The 17,086-nt window shown below is 37.4% G+C and overlaps 1 protein-coding gene across 3 annotated transcripts in view; it reads right to left on the bottom strand.

Moving 5' to 3' along the window:
- LOC136881287 (uncharacterized) overlaps nucleotides 1-17,086 on the bottom strand; it is a 136,102-nt gene that overhangs the window by 49,114 nt on the left and 69,902 nt on the right. For all 3 annotated transcript variants that reach the window (XM_067154080.2, XM_067154079.2, XM_067154081.2), the window contains 3 exons: nucleotides 15,872-16,033; nucleotides 8,376-8,537; nucleotides 3,220-3,381 (listed from right to left, as the gene is read on the bottom strand). In XM_067154080.2, coding sequence (XP_067010181.2) covers nucleotides 3,220-3,381; nucleotides 8,376-8,537; nucleotides 15,872-16,033 — 486 coding nt within the window. The remainder of the gene's footprint in view (nucleotides 1-3,219; nucleotides 3,382-8,375; nucleotides 8,538-15,871; nucleotides 16,034-17,086) is intronic.

Raw genomic sequence — 17,086 nt, 5'->3', positions numbered from 1 at the left:
ATGATGATGATGATGATGATGTGTGTTGTTTAAAGGGGCCCAACAGCTAGGTCATTGGACCCTAATAATAGTACTAATCACTGGTAATATAGACCCATAGTGTTTCCTATATAATGGTACTACTTGCAGATAACACAGAGCCATCGTGTTCCTCACATACTGGTACTAATCACAGGTAATGTAGACCCATAGTGTTTCTCGTATAATGGTACTACTCACAAGTAATGCAGACCCATGGAGTACCTCACATAGTGGTACTAATCGCAGCTAATGTCGACCCATGGTGTTCCTTACGTGATGGTACTAATCAAAGCTAATCCCATGTTTCCAAATCCACCATCACTTGGTAGCCCATTTTAATTGCCTCTTATGACAGGCAGGGGATACCATGGGTGTATTCTTCATCTGCATCCCTCACCCACAGGGAGTCCTTGAGGGATGGAAGGAGCACTTGCTTAGTAGCGGTAGTAGCTTGCATCAATTCATACAGACGAGAGCTAATGAATGGCAGTCAAAACACTGACATATTGACAATGTTAACACTGGCAAATATTCCACAAGAAGACAAATGTTTGGCCAGAAACCTTGCACCAGTAAAAAGTATAACATTTTTCAGAAAGCTTTCTTCATTCTAGGCATGCCATATTTTACATACACAGGATGATATTTGCTAACATATTCAGATTTCGCATGACAACCGCCAGCTGCTGCTGAGACCAGCTGCATACTGTCCCATTATAAAATCATCAGCTGCTATGGAAAAATTAAATTTAATAGAAAATGACAAACTACTTCCCACAACACAACAGATGCTGGATATGCTCTATGCTGCAGATATGCATTATAGCAGACTCCACTTTACACTTTGCAACTCAGCCACAGGAATTTTGAGAATTTCACAACGGATTGTCGCAGGATATTAAATTGGGACTGCAGGCTAGTCATAAACATTTACTAACTACTTGTTCCCTGAAAATACTACGTACTGCAGCATTGAGTTACTTGCCAAATGAGCTGTAGTCCCATCTTGTTGAAAGTACTCAAGCAATCTTTACTTTTTTTTTTTTCTTTCAAGTTGCTTTACGTTGCACCGAAACAGATAGGTCTTATGGTGACGATGGGACAGGAAAGGGCAAGGAGTGGGAAGGAAGCGGCAACCGTGACCCCAACATTTTCCTTGTGTGAAAATGGTAAAGCACAGAAAACTATATTCAGGCCTGCCGACAGTGGGATTCGAACCCACCGAGTACGTGTCCCCTCCATAATTTAGCTTTCCTTTTAGAAAAAAAAATCAATCACTACTGATCTGCATTTAGGGCAGTCGCTCAGGTGGCAGATTCCCTATCTGTTGTTTTCCTAGCCTTTTCTTAAATGACAATGACACTGGAAATTTATTGAACATCTCCCTTGGTAAGTTATTCCAATCCCTAACTCCCCTTCCTATAAATGAATATTTGCCCCATTTTGTCCTCTTATATTCCAACTTTATCTTCATATTGTGATCCTTCCTCATTTTAAAGATGCCACTCAAACTTATTCATCTACTAATGTCATTCCACGCCATTTCTCCGCTGACAGCTCGGAACATACCACTCAGTCGAGCAGCTCGTCTCCTTTCTCCCAGGTCTTCCCAGCCCAAACTTTGCAACATTTTTGTAACGCTACTCTTTTGTCGGAAATCACCCAGAACAAATCGAACTGCTTTTCTTTGGATTTTTTCCAGTTCTTGAATCAAGTAATCCTGGTGAAGGTCCCATACACTAGAACCATACTCTAGCTGGGGTCTTACCAGAGACTTATAAGCCCTATCCTTTACATCCTTACTACAACCCCTAAATCAACATAATTTGTTAGCAGCAGTCATTGAGTCCTGAGAAGCATAAGCAGTAAGCAAGTTAGTACCAATAATGTGATCATCAATATCAGACAAACTGTCAATTTTAGGAATCTCATCGCGAAACACACACATATAAATATTCAAACATGCTTCGCCTTTGTCACGTAATACTGGATACTAGCCACACTTTAGTGACTGCAGTTATCAAGCTCAGCCTCTTTACTCTTCAGTGAGTTGTTCGTGGGTGGTGGAAAGCATTCAAGATAAACTCAACACAATAGTCAGAATTTAAGGTCTCTAAAAAAAAAAAAAAAAAAAAAAAACAAGTTGCATTAACATCGCACCAAACACCAATTTTGGGGGCATGAAGTGGAGTTTCATGAATTAGTCTAGGGTTTTCACGTTACCAATACTGGCATTAACATCTTAAAACTAATATCCTACATGTAAAACAGAGGTAGTACATAAGATTTCATAACATTTGAAAAACAAAACAGTTAAGAATTTTAAACTAATCTTCTACCAGGACATCCATGACAACAGAATGGTTGCGAGTAGCAGCATCAAGTTTACAGATGATCCTTACTGATTTATAATATGTCTCTGAAGTGCTTCCTTGAAATTGTGAATAGCGCTTAACCCCCTAATACTTTTGGGAAGGACGTTCCACTCACGGAGGCAATTTCTGTGAATGATTTATTGTAGAGGGCAGTTCTATGGGTAGTATGGATAGGTAAAGCAAGGATGGAATTATTAGTAGATCTGGTGTTAAGACTCTGATAAGATGAGAGGTATTTGAAATGTGAAGTAAGGTAAAATGACTCTGAAGAATGAAGGAGTTTATGGAGATGGCACAGGGTATGCAGAGTGCAACGGATTTCTAGTCGGAGCCAAGGTAGGTGATTATATGGAGGAGTTACATGATCATAGTACCTAAGGTTACAGGCGTACCTCACACATGCATTTTGACCACGTTGTAATCTGCTCAATAACTTGCACCCAGCGTAACTATAAAGCATGTCACAATACTTGAAATGAAGGAAAACCAGAGCTTCTACCAGCAGTTTTTTGACTTTTTCAGGAAATATGTTCAAATCCCTGACATGGCAAATATTTTTCAGCTATAGGTGCTATCAAGCCATGTGCAGGTTTAGCAAAATCAGCTCGAAAGCCCATTTGAATTCACCTGTGAAGCTATCTGATTGGCTAAATTCAGCAGTTGATAAAGTGAAAACAGCATAAGATATTGAATTCCTTTTTCTAATTATTCATCAGTATGACCAACCTTCTAATGACTGGTTCACATATTTTCCGAATACTGACATGACTTAGAATGTCTCCAAACCATCTAACTACATCATCATAACTACTTCTCCTCTTACCGTCACTTCACAGCGAGCTGAGGCTGGCCAGTCACAAATGTGAGTTCGAGCGTTAAAGTGAAGTCCCTCGGAGCATGAGTGTGGATAGGCGGTGTAGTTTTCACATCGATAGAACTTGTCACACTTGCCGGGTATAGGAAACACTCCAGTTGGGTATGGACACTGAAAAAATGTTCATTAAACTGTTTAGTACATTGATACTAGTCATTTTAAGGTCACAAGAACCATAATCCAGGTGGAGAACTTATCGTTCATTCATACTTGCACAAGAATCATTACAAAAGATAGATAAAATATTCATTTTACCCTACCCAAATATACTATATATAAAAAATGTAATGTACTATATAATATACAAATAAATGGAAATTTTGTTTCCTAAATGCAATAATGAAGTAATATCTATGTAGAAATTAATATAAATAATAAATTAATCAAATATTAAATTAAATGAAACAATTATATTAAGGATATCATCTTAAATTGTAATGCTCCATTTTTGTTATCTTTTCAACACTATGCCCGAACAGGATACGGGTGCACTACTTTTCTAGTTGTGGATGGTATCCGTATACCATACGGGCGTGATTTTTGCGCGTGTTTATAGGCAGCTGTACGTATCCCATACGTTTCCCATCCCTTGCTTCAGGGTAGTAGTTTATCTCGTGTCCACTAGAATGCAACAATTATTGAGAAGTTCAAACTGAAACAACAAAAAGCATAGTTTCTCCTTGGCATGACCTCTGCCGAACCACTCGATGTGGTGGGTGCTGAGCGTAAGATATGCCAAATATGTTACCCTGTCAGCTGTGTTACTCTACAAACATGTCCTCATGCCAGCTTAATGATAGTGATATCTTGGATATTTTATCGCGAGAAGCTGGTTCAGAAATACTGTGAAATGAAATGACGTATGGATTTTAGTGCCTGAAGTGTCCAAGGACAAGTTCGGCTTGCGAGGTGCAGGTCTTTTGATTTGACTCCTGTAGGTGACCTGCGCGTTGTGATGATGAAGACAACACATACACCCAGCCCCCGTGACAGCATAATTAACCAATTAAGGTTAAAATTCCCGACTCTGCCGGGAATCAAACCCGTGACCCCTGTGACCAAAGGCCAGCACGCTAACCATTTAGCCATGGAGCCGGACAGAAATACTGTAGATGACAGTGATGAAGACTCTGCTTACGAACCAGACCACGTATCGAGCGATAGTTCGGGCAAGATTTGTTACGTCACTTTTGAATGCAAGTGTTTAGCTGAATTATTTTACTCTGAATACAAACGATACAAAATACTTCACCTCTCCATAAATGAAGGCTTATTTTTCATTTAGACGAAGAAACACAGCCTAGTGATTCACCTGTACCACGAAAAGAAAGTAGATGGTGGTGCAATGTTGGACTGTGCATTGCTCAATGTTTTCACAGCTACTATACCAAAACAAACTACTGTATTCTTAAATAGATAAATATTATATTTCAAATGTATTTGTTTTTATTTGTGGCTCAAGCAGCCACATTAAATAATTCATTATTATTGTTTGAGCAGGCTTATTGGTATAACTTGAATCTAAAAGGTTTTTTTTTCCGTAGCCTATAATTTTTATGTTTTTCATAATTAAATTACATTAGATATGTACTTCCTAATTGACATCTTCATTTTGAATGGCTGATACCTTCATATGATACCTAAAGCAGGTGTGTACTCTTTCGCTGTTGTGCAATAATGTTTTAAAAATCAGGAAAAAGATCCAGTTCACTCTATGTTAAAATATGGTAGTATTGAAAGTGCCAAATACCAGATCATAAAATAATAACAACAAATTAGATAACCATACTATTATTTATCATGAGCACCCCTCACTGATCTACAATTAAGGCTCTTGCCCATGTGGCAGATACCCTAGTCTTTTCTTAAATTATTTCAAAGAACTTGGAAATTTATTGAACATTTCTCTTTGATAATTTATTCCAATCCCTTACTCCTCGTCCTATAAATGAATATTTGTTCCAATTCGTCCTCCTGAATTTTAATTTTATCTTCATATTATGATCTTTCCTACTTTTAAAAGCTCCACTCAAGCCTATTGGTCCAATGTCATTTCCAGACCATCTCTCCACTGACAGCTCGGAACATACCACTTATGATATAAATTCTTATAATTTTTTGGATGGCTGATATCTTCATCTGATACCTAAATTTAAAGGACAATGTTAACACTAAGATTTTAGACAAATGTGTTTTAACTCAAAGACATAATTTTTATTGTTATATGACTTGTAGTATATTATAAGATTTGTCACTCATGTTTTCAAAGCATATTTTAGCTCAATAGAATATGTTGACAATTTAAAAAGGATGTAAGTCCACATTAGCTTCTTATGTATTGAATAGGCGGTATTTAATAAAATTATAAGAATTTGTATCACAAGTAGATCTTCAATATGATATTGTGATTTGGGGAGAAAACGACAGGAAGATTCAAGAACAATTGAATGTGGTGAATGGGAAGATTGAAGAATGTGGATTGAAAATAAGTGTAGAAGAGTAAAACTCTTGTTATGACTAGAGGGGAGAAAGAAGGGAAAGGTCAGATTAGACTTGCAGACAAGCCCCTGGAAGTAGTGGAAACGTTTAAATACCTGGGGAGTGAATTAATGGAGAATGCTCGACTGGATGCTGAGATTAGTAAAAGGATTCAAGTTGGAAGTTGTTTCTATCATAGTGTAAGAAATATGTTATGGGACAAAGATGTGCCAACGGAAGCAAAGGATACTATGTACAAGATGTATTACGTACCCATAACAACTTACGGAGCAGAAACTTGGACAATGACAAAGAAGGATGAGAGTCGAATACACGCAGCTGAAATAAAGTTCTTGAGGAGTATGATACAGAAGAGTAGACAAGACAAAATAAGGAATGAGAAAATCCGGGAAGAAATTGGAGTGGAAAAAATGAATGATAGAATAGAGAAGAGCCGACTAAGATGGTTTGGGCACATAAAGCGAATGAGCGACGAAAGAATGCCAAAAAAGGTGATGGAAATACAAATCCAAGGAAGGAGAGGCCGTGGACGACCACGATTGAGATGGAAGGATACCATCCAATGCAGCATTATAGAAAGAAACCTGGACTGGGACACAGTGTTGGAGGAGGAGTGGTGGAAAGACCAAAGAAAGTGGAGAGGAACCATATTTGCCCCTACCCGGCTACAGCTGGATAAAGGGAAATGATGATGATGATGATGATGAGAATATGTTAATTGGCTGATGGAGCTCACCAAAAATAATAATAATAATAATAATAATAATAATAATAATAATAATAATAATAATAATAATAATAATAATAATAATAATAATAATAATAATAATAATAATAATAATTAATAATAATTAATAATAATTAATAATAATTAATAATAATTAATAATAATTAATAATAATAATAATAATAATAATAATAATAATAATAATAATAATAAAGGAGCGAAACATGTGCCATGTTGACAATTTAAAAAGGATGTAAGTCCACATTAGCTTCTTATGTATTGAATAGGCGGTATTTAATAAAATTGTAAGAATTTGTATCACAAGTAGATCTTCAATATGGACAAAAAATGAAATTTATAACCTGCAACATACCACTTAGTCGAGCAGCTTGTCTGCTTACTCCCAAATCTTTCCAGCCCAAAATTTGCAACATTTTTGTAACTCTACTCTTTTAATTAAACAATAATTCCTTTAAATGGAATATTGTAAATTTTCAGCCATTCAATGCTTAAAAAGATATAAATACATGTAATAGAACACATTTCGGTCTATTTGACTTTCTTCAAATATTAATTTTTTTTTAAATGTATTTAATAAATTGTTGTGTTATGGAAACAAGATTCTGAGAAAAATGCTAAATTTAATTAAAATATTCTCTGAATACTGTTATTTTACTTCAGTCAGTACTGTTCAGTCAACAAGATAATAAGGCTTACAGTAAGTTGACAGCAAAGATGGTATACTTAATGTGCATCATTTTACAGACATATTCCTTTCTGAATCCATCATACCTCAATACAAATTCTAATACTTTAAAAGATAGACAAGCCTAAAATTAGGAATTTAGACAAAAATTTATGTGATCAGAAATGTTATAATTTTGTTCAAATTGGGATATATTATAGTGTTCTCGCCAGAAAGTTTTGTCACCTGGGAAATGACACTATGTCATTTACAGATGGGGAATACTACATCTAAAAAAATTATTATGATAAAATTTCAATTTATTCCCCACAGGGCATTAACAAATATCAGACAGGTAAACTTTAACCACAAAAATTTAATTTAGTTTTATCGTCATGAACAAGACATAAGAGAGAAATTTGAACTTCTAGTGTTCTACTGCTCATTCATAATCGTGTTAACACCAGGAATCATTCAGTTGCTGTGCACTGCCATACAGGTTTGCAGCATGTGAAATGGAATGCTTGCATATGATACCACGCTAACACATACACCGCTTGCGCATGACACTAAAGCTAAACATTTAAACTCCAACGTAATAGACACAATTATGCTGACAATTATGAAGATTTATCATTCAAATAAACAGCTTTATAGTATTGTGACTCGAATATGTATTAACATTATGTAATTTGCACATATTTAGGTTAGCCGAGCAGGTCCTAAGGAGCACACTGTCATATACATACACACACAATAGATATTACAATGCTGCTTCTTTACAATGAAAATCTCTTTTATTGAAAGTACCAGGAAGTTACTAATTTTATCTGTTATAGTTGCCTCTGCTATTTTCAGTAAAAACAGATCTTCACTGCAAACAAGCAGCTTTGTAATATTTACCCTCTCTCTCACATTGTCACATATCAACTGTCATAGTAGCTCAATACCCTCCCTTGGTTAGTGCTCCATTCTTTTATTTCTGGTATATCCTCTCAGAGTAAGCCGCTACATTCTCCTAATACCATAATATCCATTTAAAGTATATGTAGGAATAAATTTAAATGAAACACGTAATTATTCTTTATTAAGAAATGCAGCTGCATTAAAAATAAGCATGAGCATATATTTCTCAATTCTAATGATTACATTAATAGTTTTTTAAGCATCCAAGAGCATTGTGCTATTACTCACCTTAAGCTCGCACAGTGATCGTTGGGGAGTATCACACTGCTTAAACAGAGCATTGAAGTGTAAGTTACCGGGACATCTCTTCACTAAGGGCTGGCCATTTGCACATCGTATGTACAAGTCACAGTGATCATCAACTGGAAATGTCCCACTGTCTTCTGGACACTGTAAAAAAAGAGAAATCTCCCATTTTAATATGGCTGCATTAATATTACTCCTTGGGGTTATTCCACTGAAGCTCAACTTGTAGGATTCCAGCAAGATATAGCAGATATCTTGGATTCAGGAAGTCAAATGGACTGTATCGCGATTGACCTGTCTAAAGCATTTGATAGGGTGGATCATGGGAGACTACTGGCAAAAATGAGTGCAATTGGACTAGACAAAAGAGTGACTGAATGGGTTGCTATATTTCTAGAAAATAGATCTCAGAGAATTAGAGTAGGTGAAGCTTTATCTGACCCTGTAATAATTAAGAGGGGAATTCCTCAAGGCAGTATTATCGGACCTTTATGTTTTCTTATATATATAAATGATATGAGTAAAGGAGTGGAATCGGAGGTAAGGCTTTTTGCGGATGATGTTATTCTCTATAGAGTGATAAATAAGTTACAAGATTGTGAGCAACTGCAACGTGACCTCGAAAATGTTGTGAGATGGACAGCAGGCAATGGTATGTTGATAAACGGGGTTAAAAGTCAGATTGTGAGTTTTACAAGTAGGAAAAGTCCTCTCAGTTTTAATTACTGTGTTGATGGGGTGAAAGTTCCTTTTGGGGATCATTGTAAGTATCTAGGTGTTAATATAAGGAAAGATCTTCATTGGGGTAATCACATAAATGGGATTGTAAATAAAGGGTACAGATCTCTGCACATGGTTATGAGGGTGTTTAGGGGTTGTAGTAAGGATGTAAAGGAGAGGGCATATAAGTCTCTGATAAGACCCCAACTAGAGTATGGTTCCAGTGTATGGGACCCTCACCAGGATTACCTGATTCAAGAACTGGAAAAAATCCAAAGAAAAGCAGCTCGATTTGTTCTGGGCGATTTCCGACAAAAGAGTAGCGTTACAAAAATGTTGCGATGTTTGGGTTGGGAAGAATTGAGAGAAAGAAGAAGAGCTGCTCGACTAAGTGGTATGTTCCGGGCTGTCAGCGGAGAGATGGCGTGGAATGACATTAGTAGACGAATAAGTTTGAATGGCGTTTATAAAAGTAGGAAAGATCACAATATGAAGATAAAGTTGGAATTCAAGAGGACAAACTGGGGCAAATATTCCTTTATAGGAAGGGGAGTTAGGGATTGGAATAACTTACCAAGAGAGATGTTCAATAAATTTCCAATTTCTTTGAAATCATTTAGGAAAAGGCTAGGAAAACAACAAATAGGGAATCTGCCACCTGGGCGACTGCCCTAAATGCAGATCAGTATTGACTGACTGAAATTAATAACTGAGAAGTTATACATACATCATCATTGCAATCTGCAAGTCTCTATGAACTAACTAAGCACCTCAACATTCCCCTATTTAAAGATGATGCTTGTTGTTGAAAGGGACCTAACATCTAAGTCATCAGCCCCTGATGGTATGAGGTGAAATGAAATGTAATAATAATTTAAATTTTAAAATGTATCCACTGACTAGAATTTAAAATAAATGATGATGAAAAAATGTTTATTAATTTACAATAATCAGTGCATCTAATTTGCAATACCTCATTTTCTTATAAAATAATATAAAAAAATAGATTTAAATAGAATAAGGCATTGCCCTTGAAGTGAAAGCATATATATTATTCAAATTAAAAGTTAAAAAGCACATTAAAATACAGAAAGATTAACTTAAACAGAATCAGTAGAATAAGACATAGTTAACAATAAAATAAAACTTAAAGCAAATAAAAAATACACTTTTATAACAGGCCACTATCCCTCATAAAATGGATGACGATGTCTGCTGATTGCTCGTCATCTTGTAAGATGAGGGAAATGGTACTCAGAAGTTTTAGAGTATGGTGCAGATCAGCTAGGTCCACGCACTCCGTAAGGATGTGTATCACAGTAAAATGATTGTCGCAAGTACACATCGGGGATGGACTGACTTCCCCTGGCCGATATGAAGACGACATAATTTCATCACTTCTCTCCGAGAAACCCAAAGGGAACTCTTCCATATCTTTGTAGCTCCTTTACTTGTTCTCAGCTTATTTGAATAAGGGATGACCTGCCATTCCATCTCCCAATGGGACATCACCAAATGTGTCAGCTAAGAATGAATATCATTGGGTGGAACCTTGTAAGGCAATGGGGGCAATGTGAGCGCCTCCTTGCCAGCCTTATCAGCTGACTTGTTTCCTGCTACACCCACGTGGCTCGGGAGCCACAAAAATGTGATTCTGGTGCTAACACTCCAACACCCCGCTAGCAGGTCCTGGATCTGCTGCAACAATCCTCCATTTGTAACTAGCTTTGTGGCCTCTTTTATTTTCACCTCTCTTATAATTGATGCTATCAGTGCAATAGTGGCCTAACTCACACTTTGGAAAAATCTGGTCATTAACATATTTGGGCAACACAAAATGTTTATGCGTTGTGCAGTTGCACAATAAATGAGCTCAATACTGGCCTATGTCACAAAGGCCACTATTGTTCCATTTATGCACAGGGAGTAGACCGGTGTACCATGAGTCATACAGCACGTGACAGCTGGTGGAACAGACAACTGGAATAGATGCTAACAGTATTGTGGTCGACACACCATGGAATCTATTACAGAACTATAAAAATAGTTTTTACTTGAGTCCGCCTTGTCAATACACCTTATAATGATAGAAAATTATTTATTTTACCATACATGTTTCGGGAAATCATCCATTCCCTTCATCAGTGATGTCAGTTTTATTCTTTGTCAGTGTGTTTATCTTTCAATATGCTGAGTGTATTTGTTTTGTATTTTAAATCTTCTATTGTAATGTGCAACTCTCTCATGCCTTCTTTAAGTTCTGTGACCCATCTAATATTATTCTCTTTATTACTATTATTAATAGCTCCTTATTACTACGTGATATGAACAATTTTGTAAATAAGTATCCATAAAAAAAATGCCATTTCAGAAATACTTGGATATGAAACCAATACTGATGACTCATAAGTAGAATGTACAACTTGCCCATCCACCCAGCATACGAGTATTACATCGGAAGAGTTACGAATCATGTTATCAGAGCCCAATCTATCTGGTACATATAATGGTGCCACATCAACTACAATCACAGGTGCATCGGAGGAAGATCGCAGTACTACCTCAGCGAGGAAGAAAATAGGCCTGGAATGAAAAACTGTGAGCACGGAACATTGGAGAAGAAAAGCGATGATGGGAGAGGAATGGTGAAAGGAGAGAGGAAGGTGGAGAAGTGCCATACATGCCCCTACCTGGCAGGAGCTGGATAAGAAAAAGAAGAAGTGAGTAGCAAGATAGCTATGAGAAAAGTAGCGTTAGGACTATTACAGTAATACCATTCAACCTAAAGAAACTATTTCCAAAATGTTATATTTGGGGTGTAGTGATCTAGGGAAGTGAAACACAGACACCAACATCTTGAGGCATTTGAAATGTGGGTGTGGAGAAGTACAGAGAGAGTGAAATGGATGGAGAGAGTAAGAAACAAAAAGAACTGAGTAGGAGGGGAGAGGAACCTAGTGGAAAAAATCAAGAAAAGGAAACAATCGTGGCTTGGGCACATCTTGGAGAGGGATTGTTTGCATAGAAGAGTGATGGAGGGGAAATAATTGATGGGAAGATAGGAAGAGGAAGCCCATAATATGGAATGAGAGGAAGAATATATCAATATTTGAAGCAAGAAGCAGAGGATGTCCAGCTGATACCTATTCTAGGCCAGATCTACACAGAAAAAAGAAGTTCATTTAAAAGTTCTTTTAGGTTTTCTGAACAGCTTGCATACTAGATAATGGGATTTTTCTGTAAACTCAGTGTTTTCCACTATACATTAGCTTATGTCCTCGAATATATATATATATATATATATATATATATATTTCACAATACCAATTCATTTCATTCACCAGCTGGCCATTTTGACTAGTGAGGCAATCATCATTCATCTTAGCTGCCTCTGTGGATCCGTGGTAGAGTGTCGGCCTCCGGATCCCAAGATAGCAGGTTCAAACCCGGCAGAGGTAGTCGGATTTTTGAAGGGCGGAAAAAAGTCCATTCGACACTCCATGTCGTACGATGTCAGCATGTAAAAGATCTATGGTGATACATTTGGTATTTACCCGACAAAATTAATTAAATCTCAGCCATAGACGCCCAAGAGAGATCCGGTTTACTGTCTGCCATCTAACGGACCTAGAGTAAAACGGAACGTCGAAATTGACGAGCAGACAGGCAGATGGCGTCAAATCGAAATGTCTGCACACGGTAGCTGAGGCCATATGATAATAATAACAATAATAATAATAATAATAATAATAATAATAATAATTATTATTATTATTATTATTATTATTATTATTATTATTATTATTCACCTTGGTAACAAAGTTCTCTCTCCTCCTCCTAAACATGATGGTTGGTAAGTGGTTGTCCTCAAATGGCTTTCTCTCCTGAACCGACGGAATTGGCAACATGGGTGTCGTCCAGGAACTCTGCTCTTTTGACGTTTCCTTGCACTTTCTCCTTAAGCAGGATAGTACACCAAAATGAAGGATGCAGCAACTAATCCAAATGTTTGATATTTTCTTGATGGTTTCTGTTATGCTAAGGGCTTCTTTTGCTCTCTGCAGGACTTTGCCATTGATTATCTTGCTGGTCCAGGGTATTCATGATTTTCGATGTCAACATAACATTTCAAATATCATAGTCCTTTCTCTTATGCCTTCAGTACAGTCCAGGTTTCAGAGCCATAGGTCACAATGCAAGACCATGGTTATATCAAGAGGATAAATACAAGAGAAAGGCATCACTACACAAATAAAAAGTATTTATAAGATCCTCCTATTCAATACAAAGGAGGATCTTATAAATACTTTTTATTTGTAAAGTGATAACCATCAATACGGAATGAGATTTATAACATGCAAGAGAAAGGCATTGTGAAAAAGTGGTGATCAAAGCCTTGAAATTGATGACAGTTTCAAACACAGTGAAACCTCATTAGTGCATTCCTCATTAATACGTTTTCCCGCTTAATACGTCGTTAATTCAAAGTCCCGATTCTCATTGTATTAAATCTATATTAAAATACCTCATTTATTGTGTCATGAATTTTCGCTATTACCGCTTAGTGCAATCACACTTTTTCCTAGGCCTGAAAATGTTATTTGTCATCCCTCGTGGAAGAAACGTGATTTCTTGGGTAAGAGCCATCGCCACAGTTGCGTGATTATGGGAAAAGGCCTTGAATTCCTGAACTCCACAGGATAAGTTGCACCTTTGGGAAGCAAGCCGTTAGCCTCAGGAATGTTCGGTTTTGCTTGCCAGTTAGCAGCGAGATTGCTGAATAAAACAGTGAGCCTATTTCTGATTGTATTTCACATTCCATTCTGATGTTAGAAATTTATTTTGTGTTGAGTGGTACAGTGAAGTGTAACAAACATTTGTCATGTGATACGGTAGCCTACATCTGCATTAGGAACACAATCGTGTGAAATTGACTAGTGTGGTGCATATTTGTCTTGTGATAGCCTACTTATGGATACGGAAAAAATCTTGAAATTCCTTACTAATGAAGACAAAATTAAAATTTGTGAGAAAGTGGACTGGCGTCCGCATATAAAAGTGTGCAGAGGTCATGAATGTTGAACTCGCACCTTTGAGTTTCCACTCGATCACTCAGGTTGGTCAAAGTTTTGTTCAATCCAAAATGGTGGCTAAAGTCATTCCTGCCAGTCACACATGATCGAGTGTTACCTCCCTTTCACTGACAAAGAGTGTGACCAGAGAATTATGTTTAATAACCCACTGCTGTGAAATAAAAGGCTTCTACTAAAATTTGTTTTATAAAGAGTGTGATCTACAGTAATACTTTGATATTTTTACTGGCCCCCGTGCATATGTTTTCATATTTGTTGATTGATGTTTTTCACAACTTTCACTGCACTTGTTATTTTATAATCCCCAGCAGAAGAGGTTTTCATATTTGTTCCCTCGTGTTTTTCACACGTTTTAATACTTTCCTCTCACCTTTCAATATGGTAGATATAGTTTAGACTACCTGCGGATACAGGACGTAAAATGCCCTCATGTCGGAAAAAATCATATTTGGTTTTTCTATATCCCTGTTTTATAGCTTTTATTTGTATATTCAGTAGTATGTTTTCTTGCTTAACATGTTCTTTTCTGTTCTCCCCTGCAGAAATGTCTTAACGAGATTTTACTGTACCTAGGGAGTGAATTAATGCAGAATACAACATGGAGATTAGCAAGAGGGTGCAACAGAGCAATTCATTCTATCAGAGTATAAGAAATCTTTTCTGGAATAAGAAATTACCAAGGAAGTGTAAAGAGATAATGTGGAAAATGTGTTGTGCACCCGTATTGACCTCTGCAGCTGAGACGTGGCCAGTAACAAGTAGGGAGGAGAGTAAAATTCAAGCCAGTGAAATGAAATACCTAAGAAGTACGATAGGAAAGACAAGGAAAGACAGAGTTAGAAACGAAGATGTGAGAAAGGAGGTCGGAATGGAAAATCTAAATGAGAGAACTGATAGGAGTAAACTAAGATGGTTTGGATATGTGAAGAGGATGGAGGAGGAAAGAATACCAAAACAGATGATGGAGATGAAGTCTGAGGGAAAGAAAGCGAGAGGGAGACCTTAAACAAGGTGGATGGATTCGATAAAGAGGAGTGCAAGAAGAAGAAGAAACATGAATTGGGACATAATTATGGAAGAGGAATGGTGGAAGGAGAGAGGAAGATGGAGAAGTGCCATAAATGCCCCGACCTGGTAGGAGCTGGATGATGATGATGATGATGATGATGATGATGATGATGATGTCACAATGTTCCAAACAAAGCTTTTAATGAAGTACTTTCTCACTGGTAGTGATATGGTCTTGGATGTCAGTAGTGGAAACTTCTTTCGGAGCTGCGCTGCTCCATTCGGATTGCCATTCTCCCACTCCATCAAAGTTTTTAATGATGAACATTTGAGCGCTGAACTGGTGGCAATGCTGATGTCCAGCTGATACTTCAAGTTTTGAAACAAATAAACCATGTTAGAACATTCAAGGATGGTACTGTCGCTATCAGATGGTTTGAATGTAGAGTATTTTATGAAGTAACGGGATACCGTACCACATCATTGGCCCCCACCTCAGGCACTGTCAGTAAGTATACTGTAAAAGGAAAGTGACGATGCATCTCACACTTCCCATCAGATGAAATGATGCTTGCCAAGTACTGGTACTTGAGCTGATAAAGTATACTGGAAATAAATAATCAATAAGATCCTTAAACATTAATGAGCAATACTTACATGAGGCAAGCAATGATCCTTCGGCACAACAGCACACTGACCAGTTGCTGCATTGAACTCCAGGTCGTCTGGACATTTCCTCAGGTATGGAGTACCTCCCAGGCACATGAGATACAAAGAACACACTCCAGGAACTGGGAAGAATCCATTGGGCTTCTCACACTGCAACAAAAATATTGGTAAGAGTGCTTGAAGTGAGCTTTTGAAGAAAGTGTTGGGATTGATTAATATCTTTTCAAGCTTACGTGCACACACACAATTATTATGGATTCTAGCATTTTTAAAAAGCATTAACATCCGAGGCAAGTTTTTAAAGTACTGTTTTGATACAGGAAAAAAGTAATGCAATATTTTTGTACATTTTTTTTTTTTTTTTTTGCTAGGGGCTTTACGTCGCTCCAACACAGATAGGTCTTATGGTGACGATGGGAGAGGAAAGGCCTAGGAGTTGGAAGGAAGCAGCCATGGCCTTAATTAAGGTACAGCCCCAGCATTTGCCTGGTGTGAAAATGGGAAACCATGGAAAACCATCTTCAGGGCTGCCGATATTGGGATCCGAACCTACTATCTCCCGGATGCAAGCTCACAGCCGCACGCCTCAACACGCATGGCCAACTCGCCCGGTTTTTTACATGTTACCCTGTACCTTAAACTACTTCTCAAATTAAGTTCCAAGCTATTAAGGTACTTGTCATATCGTGAAACCAGTTTCTGAATTCCATCCTCATAGAAATCTGTCCCTTGATGTGCCAGCCACTGCAGCATGGTCGTTTATAGGTCATCATCGTCGTGGCTCTGACCTGCTAAATGCTTTCTCAAGTGCAGGAACAAGTGCTAGGCACTAGGTCAGGACTATACATAATATGATCAAACTGTTCCCAACCAAATGAAGTGATGAGGTATCGTGTTCGATTAGCCATGTAAGACCGTGCATTGTCATGAAGCAAAAGAATCCCCCTTGTGAGCATGTCACGCCATTTGTTTTTGACCTCACAAGGGAGTTTATATAAGGTGTTGCAATAAGTCTTGGCATTTATTGTTTCATCCCGGTGCAACACACCCTGCCTATCCCAAAACACAGTGCACATGAGTTGTTTGCTTGCACTGCACTTTCATGGGTGATATTGAATGTTTCCATTCCATGGATTGCTGTTTTTATTCCAGCGTAACATAGGCCACCAATATTTCATTGTCAGTGACAATTCGGCTTAGGAA

The sequence above is a fragment of the Anabrus simplex genome, chromosome 9 (genome assembly GCF_040414725.1).
Source record: "Anabrus simplex isolate iqAnaSimp1 chromosome 9, ASM4041472v1, whole genome shotgun sequence".
In the NCBI taxonomy this organism is placed as follows: domain Eukaryota; kingdom Metazoa; phylum Arthropoda; class Insecta; order Orthoptera; family Tettigoniidae; genus Anabrus; species Anabrus simplex.
The sequence above is the reverse complement of the archived record's forward strand: the minus strand, read 5'-3'. Positions and strand labels throughout refer to the sequence as shown.